General features: G+C 42.3%; 1 protein-coding gene across 3 annotated transcripts in view; it reads left to right on the top strand.

Moving 5' to 3' along the window:
• The window catches only part of znf618 (zinc finger protein 618), a 32,200-nt gene that overhangs the window by 4,319 nt on the left and 4,853 nt on the right, over positions 1 to 23,028 (top strand). The window contains exons 2-13 of one of the 3 annotated variants that reach the window (XM_070988772.1): positions 6,268 to 6,553; positions 7,600 to 7,677; positions 7,886 to 7,930; positions 13,356 to 13,445; positions 14,543 to 14,623; positions 15,498 to 15,587; positions 15,790 to 15,879; positions 17,265 to 17,342; positions 19,582 to 19,626; positions 20,367 to 20,444; positions 21,335 to 21,511; positions 21,897 to 22,996. In XM_070988772.1, the coding sequence (XP_070844873.1) occupies positions 6,295 to 6,553; positions 7,600 to 7,677; positions 7,886 to 7,930; positions 13,356 to 13,445; positions 14,543 to 14,623; positions 15,498 to 15,587; positions 15,790 to 15,879; positions 17,265 to 17,342; positions 19,582 to 19,626; positions 20,367 to 20,444; positions 21,335 to 21,511; positions 21,897 to 22,996 (2,211 nt within the window). In that variant the 5' untranslated portion in view covers positions 6,268 to 6,294. Of the gene's footprint in view, positions 1 to 6,267; positions 6,608 to 7,599; positions 7,678 to 7,885; positions 7,931 to 13,355; positions 13,446 to 14,542; positions 14,624 to 15,497; positions 15,588 to 15,789; positions 15,880 to 17,264; positions 17,343 to 19,581; positions 19,627 to 20,366; positions 20,445 to 21,334; positions 21,512 to 21,896; positions 22,997 to 23,028 lie in introns of all 3 variants that reach the window. The other 2 variants (XM_070988771.1, XM_070988773.1) reach the window with 2 other exon arrangements.

Below are 23,028 nucleotides of genomic sequence, written 5' to 3'. Positions count from 1 at the left end.
ATGCAAATAGCATTTGATGATTTAATCTAACTATATTTCCTGGTCTTGTGGTACTGTTGATCTCTATAGGCCTTTTGTTATAGTTGGTTGAAGGTTATCCGTTATTTCTAAGGAACATCAAGCAAATGAACATCTGGTTTGGATTTTCCTTCTGCATGGCGCTGTAGGTTACAGTATATCAAAAGGCTCAGACTATGAAAGAACAGAAGGCCAGATGGCTAATTTTTGCATTTTGACTTTAATTAGAAGAAAACAGACCACAACAGGCATTTCATATATTCAGGGAATGCATTCAAAATGTTGCACAGGGAAATATAACATGGATGACCACGATTACAGAGGAAAGAAAGAAGGCAATGAGATGCATTCCCCCACAGTCGAGGTACTGCGATCAATCAGGATCAATATCAGCCGATATCCATTGCAAATTACAATTACTCAACTGCCGGTCTTAAAAGTCGCTGATCCAAAAACCTGACAAAAAAAACAGCCATAAATTAGGTGAAGCATAGAATTGTTACTCCAGCATTGATTTCACTGCTTGATCCATCATGGCCGCTCGACCTCCTCACGGAGGCAGCTTGTGGTCTTCTCGAACCACCCACAGACTTGAGGTGGCCTTGATGTCCACTGCAGGAGCGAGTCCATGTGGGACTCCAGTCCAACAACTCTCTCCAGTCAGACACACAATAGGCTATTAGTGCTCAGTGAGCACTGGGGACTTTTGTTAGCATGCTATGAGTAAACGCTGCTTACAGAGTTTCCTATTCTTTCACTAAACAAAAGCAGACATTTCGAGTATTAGGAAGAGACTGTTGTTGAATGCATTGAACAGTGGTGGAAGAAGTACTCTAATCTTTTGCTAAAGTAGAAGTACAAATTTTTAGCAGCACAATATTACCTGCAAGATAGAAGCACTGAAAGTGAAAGCCCTCATTCTGCAGTAAAATGTCCCAAATGACTGATAAATTATTTTCTGTGACACTATTAGATTTTTAATACTGATGCAACAACATGTAAGCAGCATTTTACTGTTGCAGCTGGTTGAGGTGGAAGCTAGTTTATCTACTTTAGACAGTCAGGTGGTTTTATTCAGTGGTTTCCAGCTGAGGAGTAAGGCCTCTCCTGAGGGTCAGAAGTAGTGATGTTTGCTTTGGTTAATTCTGCTTTTGATGGCTCGACAGCCATTAACCAGTAACTAACCAGTTAATGTTGCGCTGAGGAACACGCTGCATTTCCCAGTGAGTCATGTCCTAGAAGATATTAATGGATGATGGACCCATGAACTTGGTCCAGTACTGAGCAAAACCACTGCAACAAGCAGTCGCACAACAGGCTGCAATGTAATCCCTCCATGTGTTTGCAGGCTGTCCATGTATGTCCACTACAAGAGTTTGGTTTTGCTACTGACAGGCTCAGATCGTTATTGTGTAAGTGTCTGACCACATTGTGGAAAGATTCCTGACAGATTGACCTTTTTGTTTATCCAGAAACAGCTGTTATATCGCTCTCACCCAAGCTACCAGACTCCATTTACAGAAACTGTGATTTTATCATTGTGAATCATGCTTCATTCAAACTTGATTGTCTTAAGTTTACACTGTTTGAACAATCACCACCAAGTCAGGTTTGGTTGATATAAACCCTTAATTCACCAAATAGGGAGAGGACTGAGGGAGGACGGACATCAGAGAACTAGTGAGGAAACGACATGTAGGGCTGAATATTTCACATCTAACTCAGGAATTACTTTCACTGAACGAGAGATTTAAATATGTCGGACTTCAACCAAAGTACCAGACAATGTAAACCTTGTTTCCAGTCAGCATTGATGAAGTGAAAAGAAGTTTTGATTTAGCTTTCGTTTGTGAGAGCTGTCCAGCAGTCTGGCTAGCTTGACCTTTAGCTCATCCTTCTCCTCAAAGTGTTTTTCAGTGCATTTAGTTATTGTAGCTTTCGATGGTATAAAGCACTCTGGCTCGAGGTACTGAATGAGCTCTTTGAATCCCTCTACCTCACTGATTGGCAGCATGTGGCACACCAACTGGGTGATGGCCTCAGATCGGCTTGCATTACGCTGTTTATGCAAATTAAGCTATAGACTGACACGCATAACTGGTCGAAGATGTTCTTGGTTTTTAACCCATTAACGCTTAACCATTAACATCCCTAGTCAGAAGATAAATTGTTAGATGATTAATAAGAGAGGAAAGAAGGAAAACCAAATTTCTGCTACACAGAATCTGCTGCTGTTTCACACCCTCCCTCCAGCCTTTAGGTCACACCTCCCCATTTATTGACAGCTGGAGAAGCCAAATGTCAATATGAAATGGCAAATGCCTAATGGACAAGGAAAAAGATAAAATTGAAAATGCCAAATGGAAAATGGAAAAGATACAATTTAAATGTCAAATGCCAAATGGCAAGTAAAAACTTTTTTTCTATTTAAGCTCCTCCATTTCCCATTTTGAGTTTCATATTTGATGTTTCTGTATGTTCAGCTTCATCTTTGCAACTTAAGTTTTCAGTTTGAGCATTTCTATTTAAGCTTTTGCATTTTAAATGTAACTTTTGTCACTTTACATTTTTAGATAATCATCTCACATTTTATTGGCTTTTCCTCTTTAAGTTGAATTATGGCCTAATTATCCGTAGCAGCATCTTAAAATATTCTTAAGAATTTTATCTATTTGGACTTTTAATTACGACCAAAAATACCCTTCATATAAAGCAGATACTAACTGTTTTGGTCAAATAAGTGTAGTGGAGTGAGATGTACAGTATTTGAGGTATAGTGCAAGTAAAAAGTAACAAAATACATATCTCAACTAAAGTACAAGTACAAAATTTTGTATTATATTCAGGTCTTGAATAAACCTACTTAGTTACTTTCCACCACTGGTAATATGACCAATCATTTTTAAAGATGAATAGTATTATAGAGAAATATATTAGTGTGTTTGAGTAGTGGTTGTAGTGGTGCTGATTGGTACCGGATCAGCTGATCTTGATGATGTTCAATTGGTGATTAGGCCCTAAAAAAGCCTCCATCATGACATTTGCTCAGCCTCTTTGAAGAACTCAAACGTTTTCAATCCCACAGCATGTGACACGATCATTGCATCCACTTAAGTGTTAATAATTCATGAAGAAATGGTAAAGGCATCAAAGATAAGAGTCACTTATATTTGTGCTGTCTGCATTTGTTTGGGCTGGAATTTAAGCTGACAGATGGCCTTTACTCGATCATTCATAAAAGAACAATGATGACACATGGCTTTTTGTATGCGTGGGGGATTAGACTTGTCACGGTAGAAAATTTTCATACCAGTGGAAGTTCTGCCAGAACACCACCGAATACTGGTGTTGTCGACTTTGAAATTGCTTCCCTTAGGCTACGGTTTAAAAAAAGGCTGAGACGGAGACGCCTGGCTTTACTGTAGTTTTCATGACACACTGTTAAATTTGCACAGAAACACATTTTTCACAGCAAGAGGGAGATTATAAAAACATTGCCAGTTCTTTTTAATTTGCTTTAAAACAGTACAATCCAGATACTGTAGTTAGGCTCCTCAGTCCAGTCCAGATTCTGTAGGTCTAGTAAAAATGGAAAACAGGCCTAAAAAAAAATCTAAATTTCCATATAACATGGATAAACTTGCCTGCAGAGAGAAGCTGACTCAAGGCTGAACCTAAACTACTGCCATACTGGAGCAGTTTATTTTGGCCAAAAGATGAATTCCCGAAATTTCTCTCCCGTTACATCATTTCTTTCTCCATGAGTCAGAACATGTTAAAATCATATCCCTTTCACTCCCAGGTGCTTTGTATTTTTGTGGACATCATGGCATAGGCATGGTCTATATTATAGTGCTTCCACAAATATTATTAGTAACAGAGGTTCAGCTTGGACGTCAGTGCACTAGAAACAAAGCATTTTTCTTGCTTGAACTCCAGAACTGACAAAGAATGTGAAAATGTTTGTTTCCTTAGCAGCAACATTTGAGTTGTCCTCAAGCAAGGCACTGAAAGGAGAATGCCAACCATTACGAGAATTCAGCTGGACCCAAGACAGTTCAGTCCTGGAGCTAGAAAACGGAGAGCTGACCATTTAGTTTGTGATGTCACTGGGATGTAAAATTTGGCACTGCAGCGTAGACAGAAAGTGGGCCACGGACTCTGGTGACCCAAAACATTTCTGTGCGAGTTCCTGCATTCAGATGAGGTTTGAAATGTGGTTCATAATTCTCTGACTGTAGCGATCCTAAAGTGGACTCTTCATTTTAATATGACAGCTGCATCCAAGTGTCCACCACATCCTCATAACCAAACTACTGAATAGGTCGATTGCCAGTGGCTCCGAAAACGACATATATCGTCATTGGAGAGCACCAGCACCAATCCAGTGCAACGAAGGTGGTCCTTCGTCACAGGCGGACCTTTGTTGTACCGGAGCTTCATTGTCACGCTGTTAATGCTGTGAAACGGTTGCCTTTTGCTGAAGTTTAGGCACCAAAAATGTTTGGTTAGGTTTAGAGACCAAAACTACCAAGGCACTACTTTTGCTCTTTATACTACTTCACCTGAGTTCCTCCTTCACTCCCCTCATAATCGTTATAAAGTGCTGGAGGTCGCTGTCAAACCACAAACGTAAATATGGTTCGTAATAACCTACTTGCAAAATCGACCGTATATGGTCATTTTTCTGGAGAGGGTTGGCTCAAAGTTTCACAGTATCAAGATGTTTTTCTGATTTCTAGCTTTAGATATTGCCCACACTGATCTGGTACAGAGAACTAAAACAGCTTTTTCACCTAAACCACTTCCATTGTGCGAATGTAATCTGCTAACAACAGTGCTTCTCAAAGACTACACTGAACAAAGCCTTCACAAAAGCTTCACATGCAGGCACACGCGTAGCACACATGAAAGTTTGGAAAGATCTGTAAGACTTGTAGTTTTGAGCCTCTGGTTAAACCCGGCTTATGAGTCAGTTGGTATCACTGAGCAGCTGTCTGGTTCATTTCTGTTTCTCTTTTCAACAACCTTATTTATTTTATTCAGAGGTATTAAAATGCACAACAAGGTCCTACTGATGACCTGTGAACATAAAACACAGCTTGTGCTGCTCACACTTGCAGTCCATGGACAGTGTGGATAAAATTACTCAGGTGTACACAGTTGCTGTACACCTTATGCCACTGAAACCAGACACTGAAATGCCTTAATGTGGGAGATACACAAAAAACAAACGCTTAAGAAATACTTGGCATTGAAAGTGGCAATCGAAAACTGAAAAGGAAAGCTGGTTTAATGAAACGGAAATGGAAAAATCAAAAAGATATTTTGGGCCAGAGGATTAATCCTGTTCACCCTTGACCTTTCCTGTAACACCCTCTTTCCAACAATTTGTTCATTATAAGATTTAAGAAATCTCATGAAGTGTGCTGTGCATTTTTAAGCCGCACATCATTTACAGTTGTACTTAAAATCTGAAAACCCATGTTGGAGCTTGTTCCTTGTAAAGGTTGCAGAAGGTATTTGGAAACAACCTTCAGAACTTTTTATCTTAAGATGAAGATGAGCAATTTGAACTGAAAACCTTCAATGTTTTGTCACAACATTATCCAGTTCACAGGCCTGTTTGCTGAGGCTTCTCGGTCGTGTGTCAGATCCAAAGAAAGGTGTATTTGGGCTATGAAAAGGCTTGTTGTTGCTGTATTGGTGAGCTATTATTAGAAGGCCAATTTTCCCTCTTTCCATAATATCAGTCATCCTGGCATAACTCTGTTTTGCTTGGTTGCATTTTGAGCACATTCTCTTGACAAGGCCTTTTATAGCCCTGTGCTGAAGTGGCAAGTTGTGTAATTTGGATATTTCTGAAATTAGAGCATTTGGGTGTCACAAAGCTGTGGAATTTATGCCATCAAAGGTCACTCATGAACAGATACGCCTCTTTGTTCTTCATGGCTAACAAGAAAATTTTGTCTGTTATTCTTTCTGTCTTGTGTTTACACTGTCACAGATGTTTTACTGCCCGTGGATCTTATGCATATCTTATGTATTTACAAAAGGAGGGGTGGTTATCAGGGTTGGATTTCACTAGACTTTCAGTAGTGGTCAGATGCAGGCTTGCTCATAGGTATAAATCAAAGATGATGCTACATGTTGAGCAAGAAGTCATGTCTGAATCAAGACTGTATGTTAATACAGGACAGTAAAGTAAAATCCTTGTCTGTCTCTCTGTTGTTTATTCCCCTGGTACAGAAGCACAGGCTCAGAGGAGGTGGAGTCATGAGTGCACAAGAGGCACCCAAACCTGGGAAGGAGCAGGCGGACGGTGGGAGTGCAGCCACAGATGGGCCCTCACCAACCTCAGTCCCCAAATCCAAGAGCACTAGCCCCCCACCTGTGACAATAAAGAAGGAGCCTGGGACCTCAGAGACGAGTAACGGGAAAGTGGGTGATGCCAACCCTGCAGAGATCTGTGTTGTCATTGGGGGAAATGATGGAGGGGCGAGTGGAGGTGGATCCCGTAGAGCTCAGTCCGAGGGTATGTTTGCCCTTGGTACTCCTCCCCCAACGAAGAGCACAGATTCATGCATAGGTGTGTGAATATACATGTCCATATGTACATGCATGCAGATCATGTCTGGTGTCTGTTGACCCTGACCGTGCTTCAGCATTTAAAAAAAAAATCTTTTCAGAACAATGTCCTGGTTACTGTGGATAATCCACAGACCTCGCTGTAAGCAGCATTTAGTGGAACTACTTTTTACAGAAGAAATGGCCCCTATGAGAAGCGTCTTGTTGTTGTTGAATTTTTTAAATGTCATTTTCCAATCCTGTGAGCACAGTTGAAATTCCATTTACTTCCATTTTATGCAGGATTTAGTATTTGGGCAACAGCGGAAATCTTGAAGTCAGATATATCAAACCTGGGTGAATAAAACCACGACTATCTGCATGGCTAGAGAGCGTGCCATCAGGGATAAATGAGAAAATATTGTAATTTGGGTAAATCGTTCGCACGAACACTTAAATGTATGTGCATTAATTTGCCAGTTTACTAGGTACAGTGCACCTCATGAAAACAAATGCAGTGCCCTGAAATAATCCCATTTTCATGAAGATTGTAATGTTTTTAATGTTTAGTGTGCCCTCATTTATATAAATGAGCAGGACAAAACATTGGAAAGACCTCTCGATGCAGTGCATCATTGGCAGCCTTGAACCACCCCTCCAAAACAGTTTAAAAACAAACAATATAGCCTTGACCGGCTTGGCTTTAGCTCTGTATGTCCAATCAACAAATATTTGATCACAGTAGGATTATCAAGTTGTACCTGAGAACATTCACGACAAGGTTTTGCAATTTTAACGGGGCACAATTTAGCATTTTTGACAGCTCGCACACTGCAGCATGGAGGCCTGGCTCCTGACGTTCATGATGTTTGAATGAATGAATCACATGTGTAGTAATTCTCCCCTTTTAGACACTAAAAGCTGAGAACAGATCTCAGAAGTTTAAGATGCAGAAAACATTTAATGCAATGTAATCACTTTGTTTTTCTAACACTGGTTTGAACTCTCATGCAGGTTCCTATGTTTGTGGGGTGTGTGGGAAGAAGTACAAGTATTATAACTGCTTTCAGACTCATGTGAGGGCACACAGAGGTAAGACGCTGCTCGCTGTCTTCTGCCTTTCTTGACTGTATGGTCCTTGAAATGATTCACTTCCTCTCCATGACTCACGCATGTCCGTTTAATCCATTAGATTTTTTGGCCTCTGAATTGTTTTAATGTGCGTCGCGAGCAGATGCGGGCACACGTCGACACTCGCAGATTTCTCTAAGGCTGATTTTATATTATTTTTCCCCTCTAGAATCAGAGAGCATGGTTGGAGACGGTCTACCCCCGACACAAAACAGTGAGTACGCTTTTGCACAATCATCCAGCGAACGCACTCGAGTTTATTAGCCTGCTGGCACAAGCTGTGTATTTCATAGTTAGCTCATTTAACAGACATTATGTTGTTTTTACGACATATCTTTTCAGATCTTCATAAAGCTGACTAAAAACAATCCACCACAACTTCACTGAAGATACTGTTGCCTCTGTGTGACCAGTCTCTGTCTCTGCCTTCCCATTGCTGACAGCCTAATATTAAGTACTTGACAGTCCAGATCGAACTCAGCAGTTCTGGCACAGTGCTGTCATATGTGGACAGAATGTTCTGACTATCACAACGGTGTTTTGCTAATGCAATTAGCTTAGATAAAGTTTAACTCTGTGATCTCACTGGAACCAATTTACAGCCAAATAAGTCACATACTGGAACCTCATTGTCTTGCAACACCAGTTCCTCTAATTTAACTGAGGTAAGGCTGTAACTGCTCCTAAAAGTATGCATTTATGAGGATGTTTCTCTTTTAATTGCTCTGTACATCAGTTGCCAGGGCCTGCATTTATGAGGCATCTTAAAAACACTCCCAGGAATCACGGAGAAAGTTTGATTAGTACTAAAAATATATCCTACTTCAGTGTAGTACTTGAGTTATTTATAAAGCTTCCTACACACACTCTCAGCAGTCATTACATGAATGTGCACGTCGCTTAAAGGCAGCACTATCAACATGGCAGGGAGAAAAGAAAGAGCAATCATCTGCAGACAGAACAACAGTCATTTTTTTGTAGCTGTATGAGGAATACAAACACTGTTACCAAAAGGTCTGCGACAGTGTTAATAAGTAGGCCAGAGAGGCTAAAAAAAAAAAAAAAAAAAAAAAGATTAAATTCTTAAGAGGATGGAGCATCCTGTAAAGCATCTTTGGTCGATGCCGCGTATTTAGACTTTATACTTGATAATGACTGGCATGCCAATTTGTAAGTGTGTATTAAATATAACTTGCTTCTACGAGCAGCCCAAGTGGCCCCAAAAGAAAGTGGCAGCAAGTAAAGAGAAAGCAAACTGAGGCCAATTATAACCTGTTCTAGTAACAGTTAATTTGATATACATATATAAATGGAGTGATTGCCTTAGGAAGAATAACATTGTTTCCATGTGTCAGTGATCAAAAGAGCAGGTTGCAAAGTGAAGATATGGCTTTATTCTAAAGATTGAGCCCACTGAACACCACGCTTTGTCTCCATGACTGTTTACAGTAGCAACTGTCTCTGGATCATTGCAAACAACCTGCACTTTGAAACGGGCCAAGGGAAGTTAAGTCAGGCCACCTGATAATAAGCCTGGACTTCCCAGTCAGTGCGCTGTCTAAGTGATCTCTATGAAGGAGTGTGGGCATCGGAGAACTTTGAGAAGCCAAAGACAACACGGGCTGCAGCGTTGTGGAGGAGTTCTTTGACTTGAAGAGAGTATTTTGGGAACCCAGCTAGAACAAACTTTCTCCAGTTCTGACTAAGTGGGCGCTGAGACCAAAAACAGCCCTGTGTTTAAAAAATGCAGGCGTTGGTGGGGGTGTGTGTTACTTCAGGTACCGATGAGACAATAAGATGCGGTTTAGGAAGTCTAGTTTGACTAATAGATCTATTTAAATCACTAGACCCTAAAACACTGCAGAGTTTCATAATATTTCTGCTGTGAGACAGGATTTTGCAACTCTAGAAAGATGATCTTTTATCTGTTGTGCTGATTGCCAGGTAACAGCAGAAAAACGGTGCTCTCAGCACAAAGCGATACACAGGGAATGTGTGCTCTCACCGATTTGATTGACCAGTGAAGCGCCTCGCCAGATGAAGGCGAAAGTTTGAGCCATGTTGAACTTCTTTGCCGGATGATTTTTGTTTTCTTTTTCTTTTTCTTTTTTTTTTTGGCTTGAGCCTCTTTCGTCGGTAACCCCGCTGCGTGGTCCCATTCACACGGTGCAATTATACCAGGGAGTCTTTGAAACCTGGCTCTATATTTCTTAAGCATCTCAGAATATCTCTTTGGAATCACACTGAAAGTTAGACTAAGACTAAAAATACCCGAGGGCACAGCGTGAGAGGTAGTAATGAAGCTTTTTAGACACACACAGTCAAAATGAAAAAGAAAACTCCATTTACTGGTAATTATCAGTGTATTTCAAAATAAAACCCTGTCGCATGGATTGTGAATTCAAACAGAAAATGGATTTTGCATTTTCAGCTTCGTTAAATTGGCAGACAGTGCGCAACCTCAACTTGAAAATTAAGATGCAAACTGTACTTTGGCATTTGAATGTGAACTGTGTCTCAGCTTTTAGTGCCTATCAAGTAAAATGAATAACGGCAGGATTTTCCCAGGCTTTTTTTTTCCTGAGATATTTCACCATCATCCATCAAAACCAGTGGGCAGGATATAACCTCCAATTGGCTGAATGATTACTGAAACACCCAAATCAGAGGACGTTCAAGGTTGTCCAGTCTTCTGCTTTTAGCTCGTGTTTTTTCTGAAAGCCACTTGAAAATAAAGGGTAATAGTCTGATTGCAGATTGGGTTTGTCTTTAAACTGTCCTTGCTTTCTTTGGGAGTGCTTGCGCGGGCCTGTGTTATAGCCAGTGCACAGTACAGAGACGACCTGCGAGGATCATGCCTCCGTAACCAGTTATCTATGTTGTTACTGTCATATCGATTTACTCCGAATGTGTCCTCACCTATGCTTGGAGCAATTATGCTGCGTGAGCTTTAATTACACTGACAAATGCCAGGAACCCACACATTTGTGGAAAATAGTTTTAATCATGTTAATTGGTTGAGAAATTATGGAATATGTATGGTACTGGAGCCTTGAGGTGTTAAGAATGCAATTACAGTCAGGCACCCTAATAATTGCTTATGTAAGTGTACATCCTTGTTGCCAATTAAGCATAAATTTCATAGACCATTTTGCTGTGAAGTAGAGAAACTGGTTGTTTTAAATCAACTACGCCAGCGTTTCTCTGCCCAAATATGATACATCACATTTGTAGGGCGGCCATTTTCTCTGCTTCCAAAATACTGGAAATACATTTTGACAAACGTTATCTTTTTAAAGCAGCTCCAGAGATCCTGAAAACATTTCTTCAGATGTATAAAATCAGCGCAGAGCAGATTCTTTTCATGCAGCTGACTGAATGAACCGAGTCACGACAGACTGGAGAAAACGTGGAAGTTGTCGCTCTGCTGCTAAATGAGAAAACGTTTGTCACATGGGTGTGAGAGGGGAGGGGCCCTCTGCAGGGGCAACACCAGTCAGACATGCTATGATGGAGAGAAGACTAAACCTGAACCAGCTGGACAAAACCAGCTTAGAATTGACTTTGTTTTAACAGTTGCTCTGTGCCACGCTGTTTTTGCAACAGATTGCCTTCAGACAGGGTTTCACTGCGGTGTGCCAAGAGGCACTTCAGGTAGTCTTGTCAGCAGCCACCTGGCTGCACAAAGCCTCCCATTGCAACACAATTAGCAGGAACAGAACAAGTCATCTGCACCCTTTGTGCTTTCACTCTCTTAGTTATCTATCTGCAGACTTGGAAAGAAGCGGATGCCAAAGTTAATGAACTTAGAAGAGAAGCAGTAGCAATGCAAAAAAACAAACTTATCAATTCAGTATTCCAGTTCAAATACAATCTACAAGTAAATGTAGAATGAAAAACAATTTCCTACTTAATTCTCTATATTATACTTAAAAACACTGATTTAATTCAAATGTAAAATGCAGCAATAAACTAAATCACGTTGGACTTTGCTTTGCATGCATGTTATTTTAGCCTTGTTTATATGGAGGTATTACTTAGAGAAATAATCAAATCATATCAACTTTTCTCCAACGTTTCCCCAGGGGTCTGCCGACTTGTCTTGTTTATCTAATCTGATTTCGCCTCCTCCTGTGTGACTGCCTCAATGCAATCAACTCTTTTCTGATGTATTTTAATCTCATTTGTTTGTCTCATTTTTTGTAATGCAGTATGGCTTAAAACAGAGTGCTGCTCCTCTTTCTGTGGCACAATGAGACACTTGATTTGAGCCACCTTGGGGTACAAGTTGCACTGTAAACTGTGCACCAAAGCAGGGCTTTGTTGTTATTTAGTAACCGTTAGCTTATTATGTACCCAGTTGGTTTTGTATCCAGTCATTCCCAAAATACTGGTTGTCAGTGCCAGTAATATCCTGACTGCCTGTGTGTCAGTCCCACACACTGAACAAAAATATAAATCAAACATGTAAAACTTCTTGTATGCACACAGAAGGCTTAATTCACTTAAGTGATGTTCACAAATTAGTTTGAATCTGTGTTCGTGCACTTCTCCTTTGCCAAGATAATCCATCCACCTGGCAGGTGTGGCCTATCAAGATGCTGATTAAACAGCATGATTACTGAACAGGTGTGCTTTGGGCTGCTCCCAATAACAAGCCACTCTGAAATGTACAGTTTTATCACACAAACAGACTGCTGCAATTTCACTGCCACAAGCCGCCTGTAATGTTTCTGAGCATTTGGCAGTACATCCAACCGGCCTCACAGCCACAGGCCAGCCTGGGATGTCCACATCCAGCTTTTTCACCTGCAAGATTGTCTCTGCCAGCCACCCGGACAGCTGATTGAACAGTCGGTTTGCACAACCAAAGAATTCCTGCACAGACTTCAGAAACTGTCTCATCTGCATGCTCGTCCTCACCAGGGTCCCGATCTGATTGCAGGTTGGTGTTATCAACTTGAGTTGGCACGCCTTTGAATGCTTTAGGGAAGTGTTCTCTTATGGGCTGGCGTAAACTACAGGCAGTGAACGCCGGCGCATTTTATTGATGGCAGTTTGAATGCACAGAGATAAAATGGCGAGATCCTGAGGCCAGTTGTTGTGCCATTCAGCCGCCGCCATCACCTCATGTTCACAATCCTGGAAGCTGAAAACGTCCCAGTTCTTGCGTGATCGTGCTCGGGATGCTCCGGATCGATGTGTTCTGCACAACCAGAACAGAGGAGTGGACCGACGTTCCTCAGGCCACGATCAATAACCTGATCAACTCCATGTGAAGGAGATCTGTTGCACTGCATGAGGCAAATGGAGGTCACACCCAGATACTGATGGTGAAATGCACGTCTTTTTTTCCCCCGTAGTAGTAACAGTAAATTTTAGAGTGGCCTTTTACTGGGAGCAGCGCAAAGCACACCTGTGCAACAGTCATGCTGTTTAATCAGCATCTGATAGGCCACACCTGTCAGGTAGATGGATTATCTCGGCAAAGGAGAAATGCTCAGGAATATGGATTCAAACAAGTGATCAAAATTGTGACGTAAGCCTTTAATGTTAATAGAAAGGAAAAAACAAAAGTCCTGTGCTTGCGTTTGTTCAGTGCATAAACTGTTCCGCTCTCTCTATCTGTTCATCTGCAGGTAGCTTCCGTTACTCCTGTGACATCTGTGGCAAGAAGTACAAATACTACAGCTGCTTCCAGGAGCACCGTGACCTGCATGCGGTTGATGGTAACCAGGAGTTTTTGGACAATTTGCATGACAATTTCTTTTTTTCTTTGAAACCCCCAAGACTTGAACCGGAGAGCCATTTATGAGTGAACCTCCCATTGCACTCAGTGCTCTCACTGCAGAATCTCTGCTTCCTGCAGCAGCGACAAAACTAACGAGAGGTAAAGAGGAGTAGATGAGGAAAAGGAGGAGCCTTTTTTCTTAAAAAGAAAAAGACTAAACATGCTATTATTAGTCAGGCCTTTGCTCATTTGATAGTCTGCTACAGGTAGACTGTGTTTCAGACAGGCTAGTTTTCACTTGAATGGAGGTAAATAAATCCCAGAGTATCACTCCACCATAAGTCATAAGTGAGAAGGTGGATATATTTAAGTAAGCAGTGAATGGCTTTGCCACTTTCTGCTCTGATTAGAAAAGAATCCTGGATACTGTAGTTTCTTTTCTTTTCTTGCTTTCTTAAAATGAATGTGCTGTACAAGTAGCAGTGGCTAGCATCATTTTTCATATGATCTATACACAAAGTTAACGGGTGATTCCAGAGACATGTTTTTTTCTGAATCTGTTTAAATAAGCCATTAAAAGGAGGAGTAACAGCTTTGTTTCCACTGGGCACGGCTGTGACGTGGCAGCTGTTCAAAACAGTGCTTGTGATTCAAGCAGAAGTGTCCCAGAAGCTTGTCTCCGCTCTGTTCATGGCCAGTTTAAATTTGCCGGAAGCTGTGTCAAGCTGCACGGAGCAGATCGCCCTGGACAGGAAGCTGGACTCAGAAACAGCGTAGAGCATCCTGTCAGTTTTCAAAACGCCCTGATCCTCCCGCTCCCATTCCTGATCGTACGGAAATTATCCACATAGCCTACTTACCCATTATAATAGCACAAAAATCTGCAATTTTGAGAAACTCAGCGACGTTGGTCCAGGTGGGGTAGAGCGCCATGCTTGGGACAGAACAAAACCCTGTCACAGGCCGAACACGAGGCAGCCGTGTTCGGTGGAATCAAGCTGTATTGAGAATATAGCATCTGACATATTAGCAAGGTGAAATTTAGGAAATGCACAGTCGATATCAGTGCAGTCATTTCCAATTTCTTCCTCTCAGATCCATATGAACAGGTAGTGTTACCTGTGGATGGCCTTAAAGAGGAGGAGCCGGTTGAACCCTACCAGAAAATTGGACCAAGTAAGATGTTTGATGCACTTTTTTTCAGTTAGTTTCACACAAGATTACCAGATGTACCGTACCTACAGTAGCTTAAGCAGCCAATTATAGCCTCCAGGACAAATAGATTAAATTGGGATCATTTGTCACTGTAACCCATTGTTTCAAAATCATTTGACTTCTTCTGTTTCATGTTATTAAGAGGGGAACATCAGAAATCTAGATTTTAGGTGCATCCACGATTCCTTTTGATCATTTGTGACATGCCGCACATTTTTAAGTCGACCTGTGTCCAGTTGAGCACGTTGGGCGCAGTATGTAACAGTTGAAGTCATGAGCCATGCTAGAAAAGTAACACTAAGCATATGAGCTAACTCCACACTGGAAAGGTTTCAGAACATGAGTCCAAAAGTCCTCCTTCGCAGGGGAAAAAGCACTCGCCCACCTCCGCAGAGACCGCGGGTTCAACCGACGGCAGCGGGTGTCCCTTCAAACACAATGGGCAGTGTTCGCAGGTGGGAAGCCTGCATTTGTCACTGCACTAATGACTCCTACTGATCGGGGTGATAGCGTGATCCTCCACGCCCTATACAGGGAGAGCACCCGTGTTTTTAAGTTCTCTAATAACGAGGCATTTGCTAAACGTAAAGTTTCAGTAGTCGGGGGAAAAGATCCGATCACATCAGAATCACCATCTCCTTCCTCCTCTCCACACTGTTACGACCTCTTGTTTTCTGCTTCTCCCTAGTGAAATAAGATGATTAAAAAAGCGATTGTCCCCTTTTTTTCTCTCTAATCTAACAAATTGGATCTTAATTGGTATGATGCAGGTTTTACCAGTGACTTGGCTTTTGATGAAAACAAAGGTTTTGATTGTGTGTTTTCTTGTCTGCAGAAACCGGGAGCTATGTTTGCGAGTTCTGTGGGAAGCAGTACAAGTATTTCAACCCTTACCAGGAGCATGTTGCTCTTCACACACCGATGGGTGAGCCCATTTGTTGCCTGCTTTAAGCCTCGATGTGTAGGGTTTAAACACTTTCAGCTTATAGAATATATGGTCCCTTTTTTAGTCATTGTGTTTGCTTGTACAAATATAACCTCTTATAAACATCCATTATGGAGGAAGTGTCAACATCTTGAATTTTCTTTTTAAACTGAGCTTCAATTAAGAATCTCTCTCGACGTAGGCTCCTTTGATTTGAAGGCATCGCGGATACAGGAATGTGGCAGCATGGATATGAGTAAATTTGGCCATAGCCAACCTGGTAAGATAAAAAGTAAGCATACTTTTTTTATCCTACATTTTATCAGTAGTTTTGTTGATTGATTTTTTTAACACTAAGCAGAGTTTGCATACCTCAAAACCTCGACACACACACATTTGTTCTTGCTTCCGGATGATACCAATTAAAATATAATCATCAAACTTCAGCATCATGCACCTTTTGTTTTACGCTGTACTCCTAGCTAAGTATAATATTTACACATCAAATGCATTGTGTTTGTCACTGGTGATGAAGAACTTGAATGTGTTTGGCTGAGGCTATCAACGTGACAAGCTGTGATAGCGTTAAAAGGTCGAGGCAGGTGAAAACAGAGCAGAGATTGAAGCAAACATCATAAACCAAACAGCTATTGACTATAATGTTAAATAATGTCTTTTTAAAAATGGTGGCCAGTAGGTTTACTGTGATATGTGCAGGGCTGGGTTAGAGGGCAGGGACCGTCACGATAATATCACAGTCGCACTCTGAGGGCGTGGTGGAAATTCATAAGCGCGTGCCTCGGTGTGTGCGGTGTGTTACACTGAGCCAGTGGAAACAGGATGTAAGAGACCCCTAAGAGATTGAATGTAAGGTTCTGGGTCACCTTGCCACTGTATTTGTGGCAACCCTGCTGGAAACTATTAACCTTTAGTGAATGGTTAATTGCACAATTTAAGCGATGATATGTTGTACTTTTTTTCTTGTTATGAATCTTTTTTTTTTTAAATTGCCTCCAGCACCTAAACATATTAAAGTTCTGATTAAAAACATTGCGTTTAATTCAGACCTTTGCAGATTCTGCAATTTCTTACCAATCCTTGGTCTCACTGAAGCTGGTGTCTGTCTTTTTTTCCCCCACATAGACTCACAAACTACTTACTTTGAAAATAAGAAAAATCCAATACAAAGATTTGTATTTTATACTGTTATTCTAGCGTGTTACATACAGTCCATTGTCAATGTTAGATAATGTTACTCTGCTTCACCAAAACATTTGCCCAGCTGTCAAAAATCCCTGATTTTCCTCCCAACTGGTACCATATCTTGTGGTACGTGACCCCCCCTCATCTTTCTGCTAAGAAGCGCTCTGCCATAAAGAACTATTTAAAGCATGGCACACACACTCACATCTTAGAAGTGGGTCAAAAAGATGGAACGAAGACGAGGAATTAAACCCATATTTAAATGTAATATGAACATTTGGATCTTTTTGTCAAGGCTGTTAGCGCGATTGATTTGCATGCTGCAAACTAAAATTAAGATGAAGTAATTGCATGTCATTGACTTTGCTCCATCTCGGCTGCTGTGCGGGTTCAGAGCTGGAGAATTAAGAATATTATCCACGTTATTTATCACGGGCATGTCACTCATTGTTTCTCCTGTGTTTTTGCTTACAGACAGTCCATACAGGCGGAAACTGGAAAGTGCAATTCAGTCTAGTCTGGTTGACACAAACAGCTCGCAGAATTCAAGCGGTGAGAGCTGAGTCATTTATTTGATGTGGATGTGTGTGTATTTGTGTGGAAATGTATCATTTCTGCTCGAATGGTGAAAAGTATTTTCAGTTGCCTGGGCTGAAAATTGAGATGGGGGGGTGTAAAGAGGTTTGTGTGACCTACCTTGCATCAATTGTTACTATATAAAACTCAAATCTAAGAGCTCTGTTATTATTATTCTACTCCATACTCTGATCATGAAGATGGAGGCCTCGCTGAATGCCACATCGGATCACCTTTGGTACTGGTAACGGCCGCCACGTCATGGCAGTGACCCAAAAATAGACTTGCAATTAACAGCCCTGAAACACATATTCTTAATCAGCCTCTTAGTGGGAGCAGTGCTGTCCAACGTCAACGCGAAAGCTTTCAGCGTTCAGACTCTTAAGGTTTTAAAAGTTGGGACAGGGGCGTGTTTACCGCTGTGTGACATCACCTTTACATCACCCCAACGACTTAAGTTGCTCACACGTGAACTCTTTAACTAAGAAGCCACGCTGTTGTCACACGTGTAGACTGCTTGGCATCGTCTTGCTGAGATAACCAGGAATGGGTTTAGGGTTCAGATGTCGTCTGGATGGCAGCATATGTTGCTCCAAAACCTGTATCCCCGTACCTTTGGGCATTAATGTTGCCTTCACAGATGTGCGAGTTAGCCATGCCTCGGTTCTTAATGCGGTGCTGCCTCAGGGATTGAGGGTCACGGCCGTGGAGTGAATCCAGGGAAATCGATGATATTATGGATTGACACACGAATGTTATTGATTGATTATATTATGGTCTCTAGATGGTGCAATCCTTAAATTCCTTCCAGATCGTGAGTTGAGAAATGTTCTTAAACTTAAACCACGCTGGCACCATCTGTGTCCATCCATCCCATTCGTGACATCTCAGGAACGCCTGGAGAGAATTTCTTCAAATTTGGCCCAAACATTCACTTGGACTCGAGGATGAACTGATTAGGTTTTGGTAGCCAAAGTCAAAGGTCACTGTGACCACACGAAACACGTTTTTGGCCATAACTCCAAAATTCATAGGCTACTAGATTGTGAAGTGTAACGTTGTCTTTGAAATCCATTTTCGTTTTATCAATAAATATTCAGTGACGCTGGATGTTCAGTGTGTCCTGTCCCCAGATGAATGTGGTTTTAATGTGGTTGATTTGCCTATGGTTGACATCGTTGTCACAGTGACAGTAACCGCTGGCGAGAGCGTCGTGTTGCTGCTCCCGAGTTCACACAGTGAAGTTACACCAGAGAATTTGCTATTAACTCCTAAGTGGCAGATACAGAATGTGTTTCCTCTTCTCTGGTACACAATTTCTACAGCTGGGAAAGTGTGTATTAGAGGAAATTAGCGTAAATGTAGCTCTAAGAATATGTCTGAGTCATAAATATATGTGCAGTATCTGTCTGAGCCTTGTCTGCCTCGGTTTTGTGCTGCAAGAGATGTGTCATTAATTGATTAAACACTGGTTTGTTATTGCCAATTCGAACCTTTTGAGTAATTCATTTGAGAACCTCTGGTATTGATCTTCAGTGCTGCCAGGGTGAAGATATGTGTGTGAAGCGTCCATGTTTTAGAATTTGTTGCTTTTTGCAGCAACATGACATTTGAAGCAGTAGCACAAGCTCATTGGCTCTGCTGATATTGAGCTTCAGGTGATGGTTGTCGCACCATGTGGTGAAGCTCTCTATCAGTCCTCTGTACTCCTCTGGAAAAGCAGTCTGGAAGTGAAGACGGCATGTTCCTCAGTGGACATTATTCGGTGAAATCACACGTCAACATTTTATTTATATTTTACACAGCATCCCAACCTTTTGGAATCAGGGTTGTGAACCATTCTAAAATGGTGTGGTGATTTCCTGTGTTGTTTGAACCATCTGACACCTTCACGTCAGTCTGCTTGTGGTTTTGTTCGAGGTGTTTGTTGGAGTTGCCTGGACCTGAAATCAGTCAATATTTGCCTGTGATGAATAGTATTTAAAATTGATTGTATACACTTTACGTCTCCATCAGCCACTGATCAAAATTTCCATGACGTCTCATAACGTTCGGCACCAAACCTTGAAAATATACATTAAATGCTCGGATCGCTGCCTTTTTAAGATGACATTGAACACTAAAGGCTCAGGCTGAATAAACAAGGGAAAACGGCGACGGGGAAAGGCCCAGTGTGTCTGTAGTTTTAACTCCCTCCCTATCCTCTTGTCCACAGGAACTCCGAGCCCTCTGGTGGCCACCTCCTTCTCTACATCCCAGAGTAAGTCCAGCCCCACCTTCCTGCTCAGAACAGAAAGTATGCATGCTGCCTTCTCCTCATTTCACTGTTTTTCTGGTCTGCTTCGATTTTTTGTTAATCTGTCATTGTTTGGTGCAAATAGTTCTCACTATAATCCATTGTGATTATACAGATTTTCTGCATTTAGCTTCATTATCTCCAGGGAATGTTTGAACAGGATTGTTAACATTAGTCTCATTGTACATCCACACTGTGTTCAGATACCGTCATGTCTTGTAATGACTGACAGCTAAACTGACTCATACTGTTGCAAAGGTTTTCTCTTGGTGGGAGAGCTGTGAGAAATTTTTGACATGCTGTTGTTTCAAGACGTAAACATTAGTTTATGTTTTGATTTTAATTGCATCGGATACAGTAGAAACAGAGTATGAGGAGAGAGTTAGAGAGGTGGAACGACATGCAGCAAAGGCCTCTGGTCAGATTCAAACCAGGGACTTTGTGATTACATGGTCAGCGCCTTAAACCCCCTAAGCCACTAGGACGCCCCAACGTACAGCTTTTAAACAATGCTGCAATTATTTGTCACAAAAACTGCATGACAAATTTTCATAAATGCCACTTTGTGCAGCAACAAAATTGGTGGAAGTCAGAGCAACTGATCCAGTGTAGATCAGGGATAATAGAGATGGACAAATGCACAGTGTATTCATTTTCTCCTCCGACAAAGAGTCAACGCTCTTCTGGGCCTTGTGATTTTTTAGAACCCTACACTTGTGGTGCCTGTGGCATCCAGTTCCAGTTCTACAACAACCTGCTGGAGCACATGCAGTCCCACGCTGGTGAGTCCACGACTACGAATGCATGTCAAGCTCAACAGGGAGGCAAACACAGAATGTGAACGCACCCTCAGTGGCTGCAGTGCATGTGAAAGTCTGTATCATCACGCGGAATTTCTCAATTGTTCTTTGAGGTGTCGGCATTCAATTCTTGCACACAAGAATTAACAATATATTGTCGTAATGAGGGTTGTTGCAGATCTGGTTCTGAGACTGCTGGTTAGGGTTTTTATGTTTCGTTGCGACAGCTTTCGTGCATCATAAAGACCAGTTCCAATCTCAAGCACAGCTCCAAAGTCACGTCAAAATAATGTACTGAATTCTACAGTGCTGTGAAAACAAGGCTAGCAAGAAAATACCCTTATTTGAGAAATTGTAGCCACCTAATGTTTGGTATTTTTACTTGATAAATGACCCAAGTGCAGTTTGTTTACCCTTGTATGTATGAATCATGTTGCCTGTCCGTGCATGCAGTTAGATTTAAACTGTTATCATCTGGACAGTCTTAAAATACCGTTATCCAGGCTTCACCTATGAAAACAAAATGTGTTTACGCTAGTTGATAGTTTGTGATGGATTTCTGCTGTTTGGCGTTTGCTGTCAGACTGACTTCATTTACTCACATGCCCTGTGAGATTTGTGGCTGCTCTTATGTCTGAGGAAACTCTTTTTGTAAACTTGCACGGCTTGTTTTGAGGGCGCGCTTTGTTAATGACAGAATCAGCGAGGCCAAGTGATGTATTTTTTTTCTTTTCTTTTGCTGAAAGTTGTTTTGTCTCATGATTTTATTCTTTACATTTTTTTCCACTGCAATCACTTAACATACACTTTCTCTATTAAAGCCATGTGATATTTTCGCCTCTGCCTGATGTTCCGTCTCCGTATCCCCTCAGCGGACAACGAGAACCACACCAAAGGGGATTCTCCCAAAACCTCCTCAGCCTCCGGTCCTCAAGAGCAGCTGTGGAGAGGTTCTCAGGCTCAGGCTCAGGTTCAGGCCCAGGCCCATTCCTCAGTTAAACTACAAATCCAGCCTCAAAATATCTCCCAGAGAAACCACACTCTCAGCCGTAAGTACTGCATCTACTTCATTTTCAGAGTTACTGTGTTTAAGGGCCCATGAAAAGGTTTGCACACCCCTTGCGTCTTTGAAATTATTGTATTTTCCGACATGTTTTCTGTTGCCCTTTTCTCAAGTGGATAAAATTCAAATGATTCCAAGTACAGCCTGTAAATTTCCCCTAAGTTCAAAGTGAAACTGGTCTGTAAAACAGTTCAGCTTTGTTCCCATTACATTGCAGCGTCTGTACCACTCTCTACGATTCTGTTTCTTTTCCCCTTCTAAGACACACTGTGCTTTCTGCCAATATGTCATGTTAAAAAAAACATGAACACTAATTATCCTTATGTTTTGCTCTGCCTTCTTATCCATCCATCTGCTGTCTGTGCTGGCAGAGAATAACGGACTACCTGAGAAGGAGCGACAGCAGGTGGCTGACCGCCTCTTACGGGTAATGTGTTCAGATCTGAGCATGCTGAATGTGCTCAACAGCAAGGACTTCCTGAAGTTGGCACAGACCCTCGTGGATACGGGTGCTCGTCATGGTGCCTACTCCACCCGTGATGCTTTTGGCAACATGAGTGCCTTGGCACTGCGCCAGCTGCCCCGCATGTACAACCAAGTCAAAGTCAAAGTCACGTGCGCTCTAGGCTCCAATGCTTCACTTGGCATCGCTGTCACCTGCCACTCCCAGACAGCAGGCCCAGATGCTTGCTATGTTCTAACAGCCTACCAGGTGGAGGGCTCGAGACTGAGGCGCTACGTGCTCGGAGTGAGGGAGGCCGAGCTGAGGGAAGGGCCTGAGCAGGTTCACCACTGGGTGCAGAATGTGCTGTCTGAGTTTGTGATGTCAGACATTCGCACCGTGTACGTCTCGGAGCCCCGAGTTTGGGCAGCGGGATTTGCAGGATCGCCACTTGGCGGCGGTGGCCGGGGAAGGATATGCTTGCGATGCGCGGGGTGTTCACTTGGCGCAGTCGTCCAGGCTGTTCTCGGGAAGCGCAGCCTCCAGGCTCGAGGTCTTCATGAGTTGGCCGAACTTCTCTCAACTTGCCGAGATATCGCCTCCTCCTCCACGCTGGTCCTTCGTGATGACCAGTGCAGCAACACCTCTGCAAGCACAACCGAGGAAGGTACACAGAGCAGCCCTGCGCAGTGCCCCACTCCCCCTTGCTGGGATCGTATGGCTGAAGCTCTTCTGCAGGTCCATGCTCACTTTGAACAGATTTGCGAGGCTTATGGGCGCAGTAAGGCCACAGCTCCACTCCTCCAGGGCCTCAACAAGCACCTGCTCGGGACGCTGGCTTGTCTGCTGGCACCTCTGCGCCTGGCAGCTCTAGAGCTGAGCAGCCAGAGGAGGCCAACCTTACAGCAGGTGCTGCCCGTCTACCTGCGGTTGGAGAAGTTTTTCACGTCCAAAGCTGGAGAGGCTGGAACCGGCACGGCCAGCAAACTCTGTCACTACTTCCTGGAAGCACTCAAGGAAAACTTCAAGGTACTGAAGTGGTATTACTTTTGTTTCCTCAT

This window comes from Chaetodon trifascialis, chromosome 20, assembly GCF_039877785.1.
Source record: "Chaetodon trifascialis isolate fChaTrf1 chromosome 20, fChaTrf1.hap1, whole genome shotgun sequence".
Lineage (NCBI taxonomy): Eukaryota > Metazoa > Chordata > Actinopteri > Chaetodontiformes > Chaetodontidae > Chaetodon > Chaetodon trifascialis.
This window is presented reverse-complemented; position numbering and strand designations above follow the sequence as displayed.